The sequence below is a fragment of the Sinohyriopsis cumingii genome, unplaced genomic scaffold (genome assembly GCF_028554795.1).
Source record: "Sinohyriopsis cumingii isolate HCF-2022 unplaced genomic scaffold, ASM2855479v2 utg001510l, whole genome shotgun sequence".
NCBI lineage: Eukaryota > Metazoa > Mollusca > Bivalvia > Unionida > Unionidae > Sinohyriopsis > Sinohyriopsis cumingii.
The window spans coordinates 259,317-277,742 of NW_028316007.1; the positions used below are offsets into that span (position 1 = coordinate 259,317).

The 18,426-nt window shown below is 35.1% G+C and overlaps 1 protein-coding gene across 3 annotated transcripts in view; it reads right to left on the reverse strand.

Annotated features, from left to right (window-relative positions):
* Positions 1–360: 360 nt before the first annotated feature.
* Positions 361–18,426, reverse strand: part of LOC149772391 (tetraspanin-14-like) — a 95,897-nt gene continuing 77,831 nt past the window's right edge. For 2 of the 3 annotated variants that reach the window (XM_089947866.1, XM_089947867.1), the window contains exons 4-8: positions 13,686–13,874; positions 13,098–13,235; positions 5,395–5,442; positions 4,908–5,024; positions 361–807 (exon numbers count right to left, since the gene is read on the reverse strand). In XM_089947866.1, the coding sequence (XP_089803992.1) occupies positions 718–807; positions 4,908–5,024; positions 5,395–5,442; positions 13,098–13,235; positions 13,686–13,874 (582 nt within the window). In that variant the 3' untranslated portion in view covers positions 361–717. Of the gene's footprint in view, positions 808–4,907; positions 5,025–5,394; positions 5,443–13,097; positions 13,236–13,685; positions 13,875–18,426 lie in introns of those variants that run through there. The other variant, XR_016417710.1, reaches the window with a different exon arrangement.

Sequence of the window (18,426 nt, forward strand, 5' to 3'; positions counted from 1 at the left end):
ATATTCTACATTCGTTCTGACAAAAATTAGTTGGTGCGTCCATTTGGGGATTCTACATGTCTGGCTTTACCCTATCTGCATTCCAGGCAGAACTAAACTACGGTACCAAAGTGTGAAATGTGCCAAAAAGAAGATTATAATAAATTTTTGTAAAGAAAGCCAATTAACGTGGACAAAGTTGGCAGAGCTTTGGTGCGTAACATAATGTTTGTCTTCATATTTTGAATTCTCTGTTCAGGTTGCCATGGACTTGTCGTTTCAATATTCCAGTTAAGAATTTTACATTTTCTCTGACGTCTTCACTTGTCTTTGTTTCCTTGTTTCTTGAAGTTGTAATAGGGGAATTAAACGCAGACTAGGTTGATATAAGAAACATCTTTATTTTCTCAAACTTGAATGGAATTATTTATTGATCAGGTGTAGTGTTCTTCCAAACACTGCACAAGCTGTCTTCGTTTTAATAAAGTATATTTCCTTGATGTAATAAATTAGCACATTTCCGGTAGACTGTGCACAAATTTATCTGGGTAGTCTTGCAATCATTTATACTGTTTTCATTAAGCAACCATTTTCAATTGATTTGTATGCTCTGTTATGTCAATAAAAGCATCAAGTGGTCTGAATTTCGCCACCGCACAATCAGCGACTCAGCTACACAGATTCCGTGTAGAATGTGTTAGAATAATTTTAGCACCTTGAAAATAAGTACTGTATGAATCAACTTTCCTGGCACTGGCGAGTATTCGCCCGTCTTTGATGTCTTTCTAATCGTTTGATCATCACTCTGGACGACAAAACCGCTAGAAACTGTAACAGAAAGAATAATATGCTAATTTGCTGATGTTAATAAAAAAAACAAATAAAATTTTACACAGACACAGACACACACACACACACACACACACACACATATGAAAATGTGAGAAGAACTTACAGTATTATGAAGTGAAGCTAAAATAATCCTGGAAGAATTATATTAGAGTCCAAAATAATGAAAATTCGGTATAAACTTAACAACCGGAAATGTGCTGGTCCACCAATAGTTGTGACGTAGTGAAAATGGCGTTGTCCAGAACTACTTTGAATAATTCAGATTAGTTCCAGGAACAATATTATAGCCCATAAAATGAACACTAACTACTTCTACTAAAACAGTCAAAACAAATGTTCTTCCGCTCAGACTTGATGTTACAACAGGATCGCAAGAAACAACAATGAGTCCAAAATAGGAATGAATGTTATGATATTGATTCCTCAGTTATCTCACTATATACACCTTATATCATGACTATATTGCACAACATATTCCCACGTGACAGATCTTAGTACTCATTCTAATGTTTCAAAATACCTATTCATGTGACCTAATTCATCCAATAAGAATTAACTTGATTCTTCTAATATGCTAACTGGCCGATCTGTCCAAGGGGAAAAGGCCGAATCTCTTAAATATGTTTACTAATAATTCCATTCTTAGTAACTGTCAAGACGTACATAAGCAGCTATTTATTGACCCTACACAAATTTACGTACTTTAATTTTAATAAAACAGACCATAGTCATGTAGGAAAAATCTTCAGATAATCTGTACAATTTAAATCCATGAATAAAATTACAAAAATTAAATAAAATCATGTACCAGGAGTTACAAAACAATATAGATTTATAAAACAGCTGACATGTAACTTTGTAGGAATAGAGATAGAAATATGTGTAAAATGTACGAAATAGCTATTACTTTTAATCTATCGATTTCCATCTGGCTCATCACACTTTTGGGATTCACTGAACATCATCACTGAGTGGGCTTCAGTGTCTGATGATACAATTACAGGCGATTTAATCGAGGACTTAGGCAGTGATGAAGTTAAGACTCTCACACAGGCAATAATGCTTAAAGACATGCACATGCACACTATAGTATTTGAGCCGGTCAGGGTACCTTTTATATACCATTAATATATTTCGAATTATATATTTTCTAATTTATTTCTGGCGATATGCATCACGTCATAAGATTTTACAAAAACACCGGTTGGTCTACCATTGCAGACAGACGAAAATGTCATAAACTGTGTTACTTTCATAGGATTGTATACATTGCCTCTCTTTCTTAACCTGATGACGTTCTAACGCCACTGGTCGGTGAGATCAATAGGTGCAGTCTAAGAAGTAAGAACATTTTTTTAAATATGAATTCAAGCTAGATTCCAAATAAATAGAAACTCACTCTCACACTCTTCCATTCATGTTTTGAATTCACTCTCCGATTCAAAAAGCAGCTTACAGTAACTATCCTATCTTCAGAAGTTAAATAGAGGCTAAGACAAAACAAGTGACTCTCCCGTCTCTTTCTCGTATCTATTTATGGTAACATATACTTGTTTGAAGCCACATTCATTTAGTACCGCCACTCATGTAAATGTCTCATCGATTGATGAGAAAGGGTTTATGCTAAGCTGTGAGAATTGGAAGGACGTATACATTTGTCAACATTTAAGGCAATAAAACATATTTAAGACATCGACCCCTCTGTATTTGGTGAGCGTTAATACCGGAAATAAACCTGCAAAGGCCTATCTTGACACACCGCATGGAACAAATGCTTGTTCGCATTTTTATGTAAGAATAAATATGGAGGCCCTGTTAACTTCGGTTTACAATTAGGACTATGAACTTCAGTAATTAGGGTTCACTTACTTCATACTATCATCTATTGGCTCATTTTTTGTTACCTTTATATCTTACTTTTCTTCTCAAAGTCTTTTATAAACAGATATAACATATACACAGGGTGTCAAAACCTTGAGTCCCTGTCATGAGTAAAATTGACTGATTATATGAACCAAATATCAAGCAAAATGCAATAACACAACTGAATGAAGTATACGTATTATTTTTGTTTAACTGTATTGCTGAGAGAACACACATCTTCAACATTATAATTTTTTATTATTTCGCAAATGATGTTCGATAATAATGCTGTATAATTAAAACATAATACTACAGAAAATCTGAAATTAGTGCTTAAAATGTGCAATTTTGCAGAAAACATTCTTTAACATATGGTATTACCAACATCACAGTAAATATTTCCTACATCTGCAGTGTACTTACTGTCATATATTTATGGCGTTTAGTCATGAAAAATAACTTTTGTGTGCATCAGTACAATAGTATACAGTAAACTATATATCACCCACCACCGTCAACACCACCACAACCAAGACCCCAACCCCAAAATATGATGACACGAAAATATTGCACTAAACGTGCAGCGGTGTTTCAAAGAACAACATAGATGGGATTAAAATATGGAAAATAATATGGCAACGTTATCATTAGTATTAGTCATTCCATACAAGTACAACATTACACCATATATTCAAATAATATAATCCTCACTCAGAATCGTTCCAACAGCTACCAGTAAGGAGTAATTCTAGCCTGACTATACATCACCGTTTGTTTGTTCCCCTACTGATTCCAGTAACGGAAAACTTTAATGTGATAAAAGGTGCACAGAACTTAGTCAATTCATTCATTGATTTATAATTTCTAACCTGACTGTGACCAGAGAAGCCATAACACTTGCGACCTCTGCGCCTTTCATGCTCACTGCACTTCCCATACTAACACGGCGCCATATTACGTACACTATGGGCGAGACTCTTTCCCTCAGACAACATTGTGACGTAGTTCATCGTCTTCGGTACCAGCTGGATAATTCCGTAAATTGTCATAATGTTGAGAGTTTAGAGTTATATCTTTTTGCACATATGTACATAGGAATTACGCCGCTTGTTATATTAACGCGAAAGGCAAATCTGTAGTTGTCATTCTTTTCCTTTGCTTGATTTGACATTGCAAACATCGGAAACAGACAACAGTATTTTCCTCCTATGTACAGCCATGTATAGTTATAAATACACCCCTTCACTAAAAATGGACTTGTCCAAAAATGACTGTTTCAATCGGTTGTTTTTTTTTTTGTGTGTGTGTTTTTTAAAAACAAACAAACGGGGAGGTATATTCAGACTTTAGTACGGGTTAAATTATTAATCACGCAGACAACATACAAAGTCTCAGATTTGGAAGAAAATGTTCGAGATATCTCGTTTAATATGTTCATATTTACGCACAATCGAAATAACCCATATTTCTGTTAATGTGATTTGTTATTAGGTGGAAGCCACTTGGAGATGGTGAGAAAGCACTTTCATCTTTGACATTGTCCATCATTACGTGGTCGAATGTTACAACAGCAACACCATACATAACCAAACACTGTTGGCGCTACTGACGCAATGAAAAATGACTAATACGCTTCTGCTAAGAGATGTCAAAGAAAAGGGTTCCAGCCTAATGAATAGCACATTGGCCTGTTAAGACAAAGTCCCGGGCTCGAATTTCAGGTCCAGAAAATATGCATCCAAATACCTCCATCAGCGTCATTGGTTGGTGTGAATCTGAACTGTGTGTCATTCGTCGGACGGAACATTAAATAATGGTCCCTTCTTCAGGAAGAGTCACATTTTGTGAACGATCCCTCCCAGCGTTTCGACAAAGGGAGGCGCCTGTCGCCACCACAGAGGTTCTCTTCATACCCCCAGTCCATGTATACTCAATAAACGAGGGTATGGTAGTAATTAGTAAATATATAAAAAGAAAATAGATCTATGCAGCTTTAACGTCATGAAAGTAAACATCAAATATAACACGTCAAAGAAGACTCTCAAATACGGCAAGAAGTTACACACTCCTCCGCACAGAAATAAGTGCAGATTCATATATGGTATCGTCAGTGCTTGTTTACAATTTTAAAAAATGTATGATTTACGAAATATACTAGGGTATAGTCCGCATCTTTTCACAATCAATGCATGTTTGAATTATCAAATATATACCTGCATAATGAGAATAGATAATGATGTAACCACAATCCACTCATGATGTCTTTCTAACCACTCTCCAAAGCCCTGTAAACATCCGCGAGTAAAAATATAGTCCTTCACATCTTTGATCTGAAACAATAAAGTAAAACCGAACTAGCAATACACACACGTATACCCACACGTGCGCGGCATGAACACACAAAGTCTTCGTTTGGTATATATATATATATATATATATATATATATATATATATATATATATATATATATATATATATATATATATATATATATATATATATATATATATGTGTGTGTGTGTGTGTGTGTGTGTGTGTGTGTGTGTCATAAACAGTGTATTACATAAATGAACAAGTCACTATCATTGACATTGCTTTTAAATTATTTATCAAATTGTTCCTGTTCTGAGAATTTGAAGTACCATGAGATGCGCATCATAACAAAGCTACCAATATCAGAGAGAGAGAGAGAGTCATACCGGTTTATCAGTCATATCGAATCCACACATTAGATTCACTCGATCACCCTGAGAATAAATAGAAAATAGACACAACTTTAATGTCATGCCTGCACCATTCAAGTAAAATGGAACATTGGTATTAAATTATAATAAATATGTAGAACGATTTATAAAGTGTAATAAATATGTAGTACGATTTATTAAAGTGTAATAAATATGTAGTACGATTTATTAAAGTGTAATAAATATGTAGTACAATTAAAAAGGAAATAAATAATTAGTGCGATTACTGAAAGAAACAAATCCTACAGTAAGTAACACGTCAAAGGTAGTTCCACAAATGGTTCAGTTTTCCTTCCCATCACACATACTTAACGAAATATGAGTGCCAGAACTATTATCAAGGGATGTGTTGGAAGAATAAGGAACATGCCTGCTAAAAGGACGTCGTGCTAGTTGCTAGTATTTACTGCGACAGCAGAATTCTTACAACTATCAAATGTATCCATTGATAAAAATAAAATGCAACCACCGCTGGCCAGACAAATACCAAAGCAGACAAATACCAAAGCTGGCCAGACAAATACCAAAGCTGATTAAAAAGTGATGCTCCTTTAAAGCCGAAACAGTCGCATAACTCTTTGTAATTAATACTTCATGAGGTCACAGGAAAATGGCATTTGAGAAGAGTCAAGTATATTTATAAGCGTAAAATTCTACATCGCCCGCAATCTGTAGATTGTTTTTATATCAAGGTTTACACCCATAATTTGACGAGTTTTCCACAAATTATCCATATCTTTTTATATTACGAAGTTTTTCGCAAAAAACACGACTAATATCGGAACTGGACAAAAATATATATAACAAACGCAATTTGTGACTGTTTTCTCAACTCTAGACATTTTGCATCATTTGAATGCTCACAGTATCTCTTTCTAAAGCAAATTTCGACAACAGTCCCCACCTTGGTCATATCTTTAGAAAGATACCAATTTAATGAATAATTGGTTAAATAAACGTTTAAGTAAATAGCCTGACATTGTCACCTGCCACAGGCACTGTCCGGTATTATCTTGGATACACGGCTTGTTTTATCTGTCGACTTTAGCTCTACTCAATTCTAATTTTTTCTTAGGTTTGTGTAAATATGCCTCATATTATTAGGAGTACTTTAGTGTTCTCACATCAGAAATCACGCAAAAGTTTACAGTATTCTTATCTCTAAGTATTATTTTATAAACACAATGATTCTTTTCAGATTTTTGTTCAACCGTTCATACAGATAATCATATCGTCAAATTTAATCGCATCTGATCGAAAATAGCAGCAGGGAGAGTGAACCAACCTATTTTTGGAAGAGTCTACTTTGAAAATAAAACTTCGTACGAAAAAAGAAGAAAAATATAAGGTCAATAACGCCAAACCGAAGTCTCTGACCAAAACCGAGAGTTTCTCTAATTGGGTTAGCTCATTTTGTCACTTCATCTTTGTCGTTCGTGTTTTCAAATTTGTATGCGTGTTTTTGTTTACCTTTCGGACACTCATTGTTGGTCGCACCCTCCCTGCTGTTTTAGTGTGTGAGTAATTAAATCATTATTATATCAATAATGAAATCTCGCACAGCTAGATTAGCTCGAGAGCGACTAGAGTTAATTAAGAAATATATTCCAGTCCGTGATGCTGTCAAGCAGCAACTACAAGCACGTCAGGAGCCGTCTCGGATGGAATTTGCAGAAGGTGGAGAACAGATATTCAAACCAATTGTCGAACCAACAATGAAAATTGTTATAGCAACTGAGGCGGTTCAAAAAGCTCTTGAAACATTGCCTGTTGTTATTGCTGGCCGTCTTCAAGGAGGTCAACCACCACCCCAGGAATCTCCTCAACCACAACCTCTGCCAGGAGTTAAGACGAAAATTGTTGATAAATTCACACCCGAAGGTATTACCACTATCAAAGCCGAAGACAAAATAATTGATATTGCCGCGTTTAGATATCGTGATAGAGATAAGTATGTAACACCCGAATATGTTAAAACTCTAAAAGCTGCCGCTGAGGAAGATGTTAAATATTTTAATATTTTTAACCAGAAAGTAGATGAGTATATTGAACACGTAAGACAAGAAAGGAGATAAAGAGAAAAAGAAAGGAAGCAGCAACTTGAAAAAGCAAAAGCAGAAAGGAAACAAAGAGAAATTGTAATGACGTCGAAACTTAAAGAGGTTGAACGAGAAAGCAAACAAAAAGAAGATGATTTGGAATGTGAAAAAATTAAACGATGGAAGAAATTAAGTTCCTCACCAAGTAAGAAAAAAGTAGTAAAAACAACTGGAAGTGGTCTTGTTATACGAGGAAGCGGTTTTATTACTCCATGTCCCAGCAACGTCCTTGCAGATGTTGAAAGACTCGAAATTCTGATTGGCGGAAAACGAGCTGATAATGAATGGAGCAGCTGATATTCGTCAACGTTTATTTACAGGCGGTATCATGCATATTGATATTTATTGGTCTCTTTTTGATGAAATCGTTGATGATTATCACAGTGATTGAGGGTATGTAATTAGATACAATAATTAAAATATGACGATCATACATAATTCTCAACTTAGACCTAGATTAGTCAGTGTGACAAATTCGCGATTACCAACATACGAAGCATTTTACCGTGATGGACTAAGTGATGTTGTTTAGGGTATATTTAAAAGGATAGCCCCAAAAGCGATACCGATTGCAAAGCAACTGGGAATGAAAGCTATTCACGTTGTTCTTGATTACGGTATTGGTGCTGTGGTGCTGTTGCTAGTAGAGCATTCTCAGCAATCAAGGGTAGTCTAGCACGATTAATACGAAGAAAACCGCAGCCAGTAAAACCACAGCCAGTAAAATTGCACAGTACTGAAGTTATGCCTTCAGACGTTAGTAAAATAATAAATCAAGCTGCAAATTAAAAAAAAAATAGCAGAATTGGCTGGTAGAGCAGAACAAAATATATCTGCTAGTCTGATAGCAGGAAGTGGTCTTCGTTTTAGACGATAACAATTATAATAAAATATTCAAGCGTATGTCAGATACAGCATTTAATATGGATACGCCAGTTCTCAAACTGAGTCTGTGCGTGATTATCAATAGTATTCTTAGGACGCACGATAACCAGATCGGCGTGGGAGATTCGAACTACAAGTTCAGGAATCAAGTAGATATTTCTTACCCGCTGAGCATTTATTGAAGTAGAAGGTGAAATTATGAAAACAGATAATGCTGAATATGGAGCTAATGATCGGTTAGTTTTTTAAATAATGGTATATTGGCATTGTTTGACAGCGCCACATATATCATCGACAGAAAAATATTGAATCAATTCAGAAAGACGTCGAATTTGCCACGACGATAATAGATCTAGCAAGATATTCAGATGAGTATTCAAGATCAGCTGGTCCGTCAATGATGTTTGGATACTTCTGACTTTTCTGATTACAGACAGTATGACATAAGACGACCAAGAAACGATGCAGGCGATGCTGACGCTGATGTTGAAAACATGATTATTAGTGTTAATCCAAAATTTAATTTAGGATTCTCGGCAAGTCGATCAATATTATAAGTTAATCGTAGAAGATTTTCATGCGCAACTCCATTATCTCATATTTTTGGATTTTGTAGAGATGTTAGAAAAGTTATTTTTGGAGCTAACCATACTGTTGCACTTGTATGAAATGCTACAGACAATTATGCAATTTGGTGTTCAGTCGATGAAGGTAAAGTGATATTGACCAAACTTTCATTGTGGATGCCAGTGATAATTCCATCAATCGACGAAGAACAACGATTATTATCTTTCGTTGGTCAAGGCGGTAAATCAACATTGTCATGGTTGACAATGACTACAGATATCGTTCAAAATACATTTAGTGGTTTATTCACATGGTATATAGCATCACAGCAAGGTGTTTCTGCACCAATGCATTTATATTCGTCACAGTTCAAGATATCGCACGAATACATGATCAAAATAATAGCATAACGATATTTGACGAACTCGATGTTAGTGAAGTTTCTTTAAGGATAAACGGACATCAAGAACCATCTGAAGATGTATTGTTCAATTTTGATCAAAATCATGTAGCGCGTGTATATCGTCGTTTGATGAAATTTATGGGGCGTGATCAGAATATTGATATCACAATTATATTTTACGATGCTTTATCCGATATATTACTTTTCTCTAGAACATGTAGATTTACTTAGACAATCTATCGTTGATATAGAGTTTCCAGCTCGTGTAAATAGAGATGCTGTTGCTATCCCTAATTACAGAGCAATTGCTGTTATACTCAGCGACAAAAAAATGCAACTAGAAGGTACTGGTGGACAATGAGGGTCATTGATGCCCCAGCAGAAAGCATGTAATTAAATCGCTCATGATATTATAATGTCATATCATCATGTTAGTGTCAGTCTGACTCCTGGTCAGATTAAACAATTTCAATGGAAATCAGCCAAAAACTTCGAAAAAAAAATATCATTAAAAAGATCATATCACAGGTATCGAAATAAACTATCATTGTCAGACCGTCAACTCAAGAACTTTAATAACGACAAACGATCAAATAAAGGTGTTAAACTTAATCTTTCGGCGGGTGCTATTAAAGACGCAGACAAGACGGGTGGTATATTTCCACTTCTTGCAGCTATACCAGTGTGTGTGTGTGTGTGTGTGTGTGTGTGTGTGTGTGTGATTTGGAATTTTAACGTCGCTATAACAATTATGCTACGATGTCTGCAGTATGACAGTTTATAGTGATGTCTAGCACTGGGGCATCATGCCGCAGACATGTAGCATGATATCCCACCTAGTCACATTATCCTGACACCAGACCGACGGGTCCTAACACTAACCTCTTAATGCTGAGCGCCAAGCAATACAGCTGTTTGTACCATTTTTGTAAGTCTTTGTTATGACTCGGCCGGGGATCGAACCCACGACCTTCCGCTTCCGAGGCGGACGCTCTAACCACTAGGCCACCGGAGCGCTCCAATAGCACTAAAAAAAGCAACAGGAAAAGGAATAAAAACTTCCACAAAAAAAGGGAAAGGGTCTAAGATTACCAGGAACCCCTCACTGGTACGGAAAAGGTCTGAGACTTCCAGGAACACTTCGCTGATTCTTCCTATGTCAAATTTTGATTTAATTGATGCTGCTAAAAATTTAAAATATAAAAAAATTCAGAGGTGTTTTGATGCCTGATCAGTTACCAAAACAATCCAACCGTGTTTAAACAGGTATCATTAATTTCGATAAACGTTCTGGTCCAGGTACTCTTTGGGTTGCATACGCTAATGATCTACGTGGAATTGTTTATTTTGATTCGTATGGACTGGCACCACCGTAAGAATTTTTAAAATATGTCAGCAGAATCCAAAGCACTCATCTTCAAAACACTCCCGACTGGTATTAAACATTACCAACACTGACAATAACCGATCCGCCAATATGTGGCCGTGAAGTAATGGCTGTACTCGATGCTGTGTAAAAATCTTCCGATTCATCTCATAAAGTTTTACATACGTACACGAGTTCTTTTTTAAAAAATAATATAATGGTTGATATTTACGGAAGATCTTCTTTTGTCAAAAACAAAATAGATGATATTGATTTGTCAGTGTGTGAGTAAGAAGACGTGCTGTTTAGTCAGAATTTGTTTGGCTTTAAAAGGAAATAACTTCCATGCCTAGAATAAGAGTGACTATCAGTAAGAGACTGGACTCAGAGAGAAGCCTTTAAAGGCAGCATCGCATAATTTTGGTTGTTGTATGTAAATTTTCTTGCTGAGTGTGTGTTTTAATATGGGCTTGTCAATACATATTTGTCAATACATGACTTGATTAATGCAAACACCATTGGTTACAAGATGTGTAATCGTCCATACTTTTCAAATTTATTATGGCGACGTATTCAGAGCAACTTCTTTGTTGAAACCATATTTTTTTTTTGCCTATTTGTATAGAGAGTAAGTATGGGCGAGGTAATATAAGTCAACATTTTAATGGCAGGTCATCAAGTGTGTCGCTAAGTTGTAGTATTATTTCGTGCCACATTGCTTTGACATCAAGTGTGTCGCTAAGTTGTAGTATTATTTCGTGCCACATTGCTTTGACATCAAAATCAAAACAAAGGCACAGTCTGCATTGTTCATTTATATTCTTTTAGTATCTCTTAGTTATTTCCTCCCCTACCCACCCATTGCTATCCTACCATACCCATTACTCCCCCCTACCCTACCCTACCCATTACTCCCCCTACCTACCCATTACCACCTACTCAACCCATTAATCCCCTACCCTACCCATAACTTCCCCTACCCCACCCATTGCTCCCCGACCATACCCATTACTCCCCTTACCTACCCATTACCATCTACCCAACCATTACTCTCCTACCCTACCCATAACTTCCCCATCCCCACCCATTATTCCCCTACCCTACCCATTACTCTCCTAATCCTATCTATTACTCCCCCTATCCATACAAATGCATTAGCCTCGACCCAGAATTAAGAGTGAAATTCGACATGTGCAAAACGTCGCTGTCACATCCGAGAAATGAAAGTCTCAGTTAAAATATCTATGATGAGTTTCGAAAACGTAGGAAAGGAGCATAATCGCCATTTTATCTGTCAATGAGCGGGTAAAGAAAATAAGAAAGAAATACTCAAATATGGATATACACTAAAGTGATTCAAATAATTCACAACGCCATTTTAGATTCAGTGCCTTTTAAGAATGTGAGACATCAACATTAAAATGAACACTTTTATATTTAATTGATAATAAATAATAATACTTGAAAGAAAAACAGTAGTAGCAACCGCTGCAAAAGATGGAAGAAGAAGAATATGATGATGATGATGATGCTAAGGATGATGATGATGATGCTAAGGATGATGATGATGATGATGATGCTAACGATGATGTTGATGATGGTTCACGGATCACAGTTGTATTAGTTGTGATTCTGGTAAATATTGTTGAAGTAGCGAGAAAATTGGCAATAATCGGGAAAAATGATTGAGAAAGTGTATAGCTAAGACACCGAAGATGAATCTATTTGCACTTTCCCTGTTCTTACTGAATACTACAAAGAGGAATATCAACCATCTGAATGCGTGGAAAAGTAAATTGCTAATACGTCGGTTTGATATAAAGGAAATTTACTACTTAATCTTGTCTTGAACAATCTTTACCAAATGGGGATCCTGATTGCAAATTAACTGCGAACTTGGAAGAAAATGTAATTACGAATAGATTGTGTAGACATTACTTGACCATTATTGAAGAGTGTGTGCCTGCGGTAAAACATTACGAATGGTTGCATATCTAATCTTAAAACAAAATAATTTTAAAAAAAACAAGCATAAAATGTAATTCTCTTTAAAGAAACGAAAATGAACAAAACGCTATAACTGATTTCATTTACAACATATCTTACGTAATGGCATGGCTGCATCAGCTTCTTCTATAAAATTAAAAACAAACTATACTATTGTCACCTGCCATGAGCCACTTAACACAGACATAGATATTAATCTTTAATAGATTTCTTTCGAGACTGGTTTTCTTGGCCTGTTGACGATCAAACCATGCCATACATTTGTTAGAGTGGAATTAGTTTCTTAAGAACATTTTCAATCGAATCGATAATGTAATGTGACGCCTCTTACCGGTTCAAAATTACAACAGGATGTAGGCACAGCACACCTCCATCGACTGGGATTGGTTGAAGAACAGTTAAAATACATGTTGATCTGCCAGTCTCGAAACCCCTCTTCGCTCATGTGGCCAATACCACAACATCTGAACTGACAAATAAGAGGAAAAGCTCACGGTTTCAAGTCTCGCAAACTAATTCAAAGAGGTAAAATATATATATGGAACTATTTCAATCCAGCGACATCGAAAGTATCATATATCCATTCAAAAGAGATTCTAGTGTGCAGTTACCTACCAAATTTAGTCTACCGACTACTTTTGTCACCAGATGAGTCTTTAATTCGAACAGAATAATTCTGTACCTTGTAAAATTATAAGATAGTTACATATTTGCACAAAGATTTGCAAACTTTTTTTTATTACTTTTGAAAACAAATTGTTCATATTCTGCTGTTTATTAATGCCTCTTTGCACTATGTATGTACAGCTACATGGTCCCGTGCCGAAATTTATAAAGGAATGAAAGTGTAAAGTTTCAACGCTAAAGATCGTTCTAGAGACTCTAAGCAAACATCCTGTAGTAAGACTTTAGAGGGTACCTCAGCCTGGATAAGATCCATCCACTCTTTCATGTCATCATCATCCATGTAACGGATAATGCCCGATCGTAGAACCTTTTCTGGTGTCATACTGAGGTTAACTCGAGCTTCGGGGACGGTAAAAAGGACAAATATCACCACTCCCAAAGTCAACTCGCCCACAAATATCACAGAGAGTATATAAAAAAACTGAAAATTTAGATCATGAATATATATTAAAAAGTTAAGTAAAGTCAGTAGTAATCCGATGTATGCGCTTTCTTTGCCAAAAATAAATAATATAAACACTATCTTGTGAGTAAGTAACTTCAGGGATAGTAAAATAATGGATAGTGTTGAACATGCACATTTTGACGCATTCTTTATTTGTATGACTTATAAGGGTAACATACATATCGCACATGGATCCTACATTGCTATTTTCTTGCTTTGTACACGTTCATTCAAGTTTAGATTTAGGCATTAAGTTGTCTCCGGTATAAATATGATAGTAGTATTAATGAAATCAAAATATATGAAAATGAACATAAGACCTTATTTCAGGGGTGCACTATCCCCGGCCCGCGAACGTGTTCTGTCCGGCCCTCAGGGCAAATTAAAACAACACAGAAATCTGGCACGTGAACAGTAATTATATTAAAGAAATTAGTGTTTGCGGTCCTCGTGTTGTCTTAGAAATTGCAGTCTGGCCCTTGGCCGAAAAAGGTTGTGAACCCCTGCCTTTTTAGTATTGTATGAATGTAATAATAATGGATGGTGAGACCGACGGAAGAACGACTTAATTATACCAATGGATCATGGAGTCGATGGAAGAATGTATTATATCAATGGATGATAGGACCGATCGAGGAATAGCTGTATTATACTATGGTTGGTGGAGCCGAAAGAGGAATGACTGGATTATACTAATGGATGGTGGTGCTGATCAAATCATTACTGTATTATACTACTGGATGACAGGGCCACAGTATAAGAATGACCATATTATACCAATGAATGGTGGAACCGATGGAAGAATGACTAGATTATACTGACGGATTATAGAGTAAATCGAAGAATTACTTTATCATACTAATGAATGGTAGAGACGATGGAAGAATTACTGTATTATACTAATAGATGGTGTGGTCGATGGAAGAATTACGTATTTTATTAATGGATTATACGGCCGATGGAATAATGGCTGTTCGGGTTTCTAAAGCATACTTCCCGAAAGGATCGATTGACGTAAGACTCGGTCATTCATGAATCAGTCTTCGAAAGAAATTGATTTAAATAAGGCGTTAATTCATGGATCAATGTCATTATTACTCTACAGCCGATTGACGTATGATTTATTAATTCATGGACCAATCTTATTATTATTAATCTACATCCATTTGACGTAAGTCTCATTAATTCATGGATCAATCTTATTATTACTCTACAACCGATTGACGTAAGACATTAATTCATGGATCAATCTTAGTATTACTCTACAACCGACTGACGTAAGACATTAATTCATGGATCAATTTTATTATTACTCTACAACCGATTGACGTAAGACATTAATTCATGGACCAATCTTAGTATTACTCTACAACCGACTGACGTAAGACATTAATTCATGGATCAATCTTATTATTACGCAACAACCATTTGACGTAAGACATTAATTCTTGGATCAATCTTATTATTACTCTACAACCGATTGACGTAAGACACATTAATTCATGGATCAATCTTAGTATTACTCTACAACCGACTGACGTAAGACATTAATTCATGGATCAATCTTATTATTACGCAACAACCGATTGACGTAAGACATTAATTCATGGATCAATCTTATTATTACTCTACAACCGACTGACGTAAGACATTAATTCATGGACCAATCTTATTATTATTAATCTACAACCATTTGACGTATGTCTCATTAATTCATGGATCAATCTTATTATTACTCTACAACCGATTGACGTAAGACATTAATTCATGGATCAATTTTATTATTACTCTACAACCGATTGACGTAAGACATTAATTCATGGATCAATCTTAGTATTACTCTATAACCGACTGACGTAAGACATTAATTCATGGACCAATCTTATTATTACGCAACAACCGATTGACGTAAGACTCAATATTTCATGGACCAATCTTATTATTACTCTACAACCGATTGACGTCAGACATTAATTCATGGATCAATCTTTGTTATTACTCTACAGCCGAGTGACGCAAGACTCATTAATTCATGTATCAACCTTATTATTACTCTAGAACCGATCGAGGTAAGACACGTTAATTCATGGATTAATATTATTATTACTCAACAACCGATTGAGGTAAGACACGTTAATTCACGTTAATTCATGGATCAACCTTATTATTATTCTACAACTGATTGAAGTAAAACACGTTAATTCATGAATTAATCTTTTTATTACTCTTTAGCCTCTTTGAATTAAGACTCATTAATTCAAGGATCAATCTTATTATTACTCTACAACCGATTGACGTAAGACATTAATTCATGGATCAATCTTAGTATTGCTCTACAACCGACTGACGTAAGGCATTAATTCATGGACCAATCTTATTATTACGCAACAACCGATTGAGGTAAGACACGTTAATTCACGTTAATTCATGGATCAACCTTATTATTATTCTACAACTGATTGAAGTAAAACACGTTAATTCATGAATTAATCTTTTTATTACTCTTTAGCCTCTTTGAATTAAGACTCATTAATTCAAGGATCAATCTTATTATTACTCTACAACCGATTGATTTAAGACATTAATTCATGGATCAATCTTTTTATTACTCTACAACTGATTGACGTAAGACATTAATTCATAAATTAATCTTATTATTACACTACAGCCGAGTGACGTAAGATTCGTTATTTCATGGAGGAATCTCATAATTACAATACAGCCGATTGACATAAGTCTCATTAATTCATGGATCAATTTTAGTATTATTCAACAACCTATTGACGTAAGACTCATTAATTCGTGGATCTATGTTATTATTACTCTACAATCGATTGACGTAAGACTCGTTAATTCATGGATTAATCTTATTATTACTTTATAGCCGATTGACGTAAGTCTCATTAATTCATGGATTAATTTTATTATAACTCTACAACCGATTGACGTAAGACTCATTAATTCGTGGATCTATGTTATTATAACTCTACAATCGATTGACGTAAGACTCATTAATTTATAAGCAACGTGTTTATCTCAGTCCGAGTCCTAAAAATTGGAAATTCCTCATACAATGCTGGGTGAACCTCTTATGTACTAAACTGTATTGCTCCATACATTAGATTTAATTTATATTTGATTTAAGTTGTATTTGATTTGATTTGATAGTTTGTGGGTTTTGGAATCTTTTTATTTTATTTATATGTCAATATAATGTAAATTTGTTTTTGCAAGGAATTAGATATTTTCCCGAAAATTCAGTTTGACCTGAATCTTTCTATAAATACCTAATAATATAAACACTTGTTTCTATTTTTGAAATAGTTCCTGGCCTTGATTGAGGGTCAAGTAAACAACTTTTTCTAGGAGTAAAATTATTGGTTCTTATCAAGGATAGACAGGAGCTATGTGACGTTTACATGTAAACATGATCACGTCATCCTCTATTTCGCAAGTAGGCATTTCCGAAATTGCGAAATACTTAGCATTAATAGTGATGTTTAGAGAGAGATAGAGTTCTCAGAGTCCGGGCTTTTAAACACTTAATGTCAAGTTGTTTTCTTCTGTTCTTACCAGTATTGAAGTTTTGAGTTTTTGAGTTATTTGTTAAGTTTTTTTCAGATTATTTGGACTCTAAAAGATTAATTCGTTTTTCTGGAAATATTATTGTATTCATACAGAACTCTTGAACAAAGACTTTTCTGGAAAATTTTATTTGGATTTTCAAGACCGGAGGTTTAATTATTATGTTTCTACAAGGAACTGTAGACGTCAACACAGTACAGGCTACAGCATACGTCATCGCCTTTCATCTTAGATTCTTCGTCGGGATTCTAACTTGGAATCATTAGAACATTTCAATATTAGGACTTCAAAAAATGTATTCGTGGATTATTCTTGTATTTATTCAGGATATTGCTTCTGGAAACCGTAAGTTCTCATATTTATTCATTTTTACAGTATTTTTCCAGGGAAATAAATTAGTTGTTATATTTTCAAAGCTTGTTGTTTTCACTCTTTTTTGTGTTACTGTTTATTCGAGCCTAAACACGTAACAGTATACTATAATTATAGTAAGAGACCTTCTAATTATAGCACAGAATTTATCTTGTAAACATTTGGAACATTTCAGAATGAAATTTTCCATTAGGTAATAGTGTTGTTGTAGAAAATGTTATTGTGGCCTGAGTTTAAGTAGAGGACTATATAATGATATTTATCTAGAAATTGTTCATTTCGTGCCGTAAGATCTGAGCAGGATCAGTTACATTATTGTTGTGCCCGGTGTGTGTGTGTGTGTGTTTGGGGGGGGGGGGGCTGGAATTTATTTGTTCAAATTATTTAATTCAAGTGATTTTTCTCTGGAAATACAAAGTGCTCAAAAGTTACATCCTATCAAATAGAGATAAGGGTTTATACTTGGACTGCGTTATTGTGATTTAACTAAAGACTGTTGCACATTACTACGACACAGACCATCACAGGTTCATCGAAATTTTAGGATTGGATTTACTCCGGAATACCACTT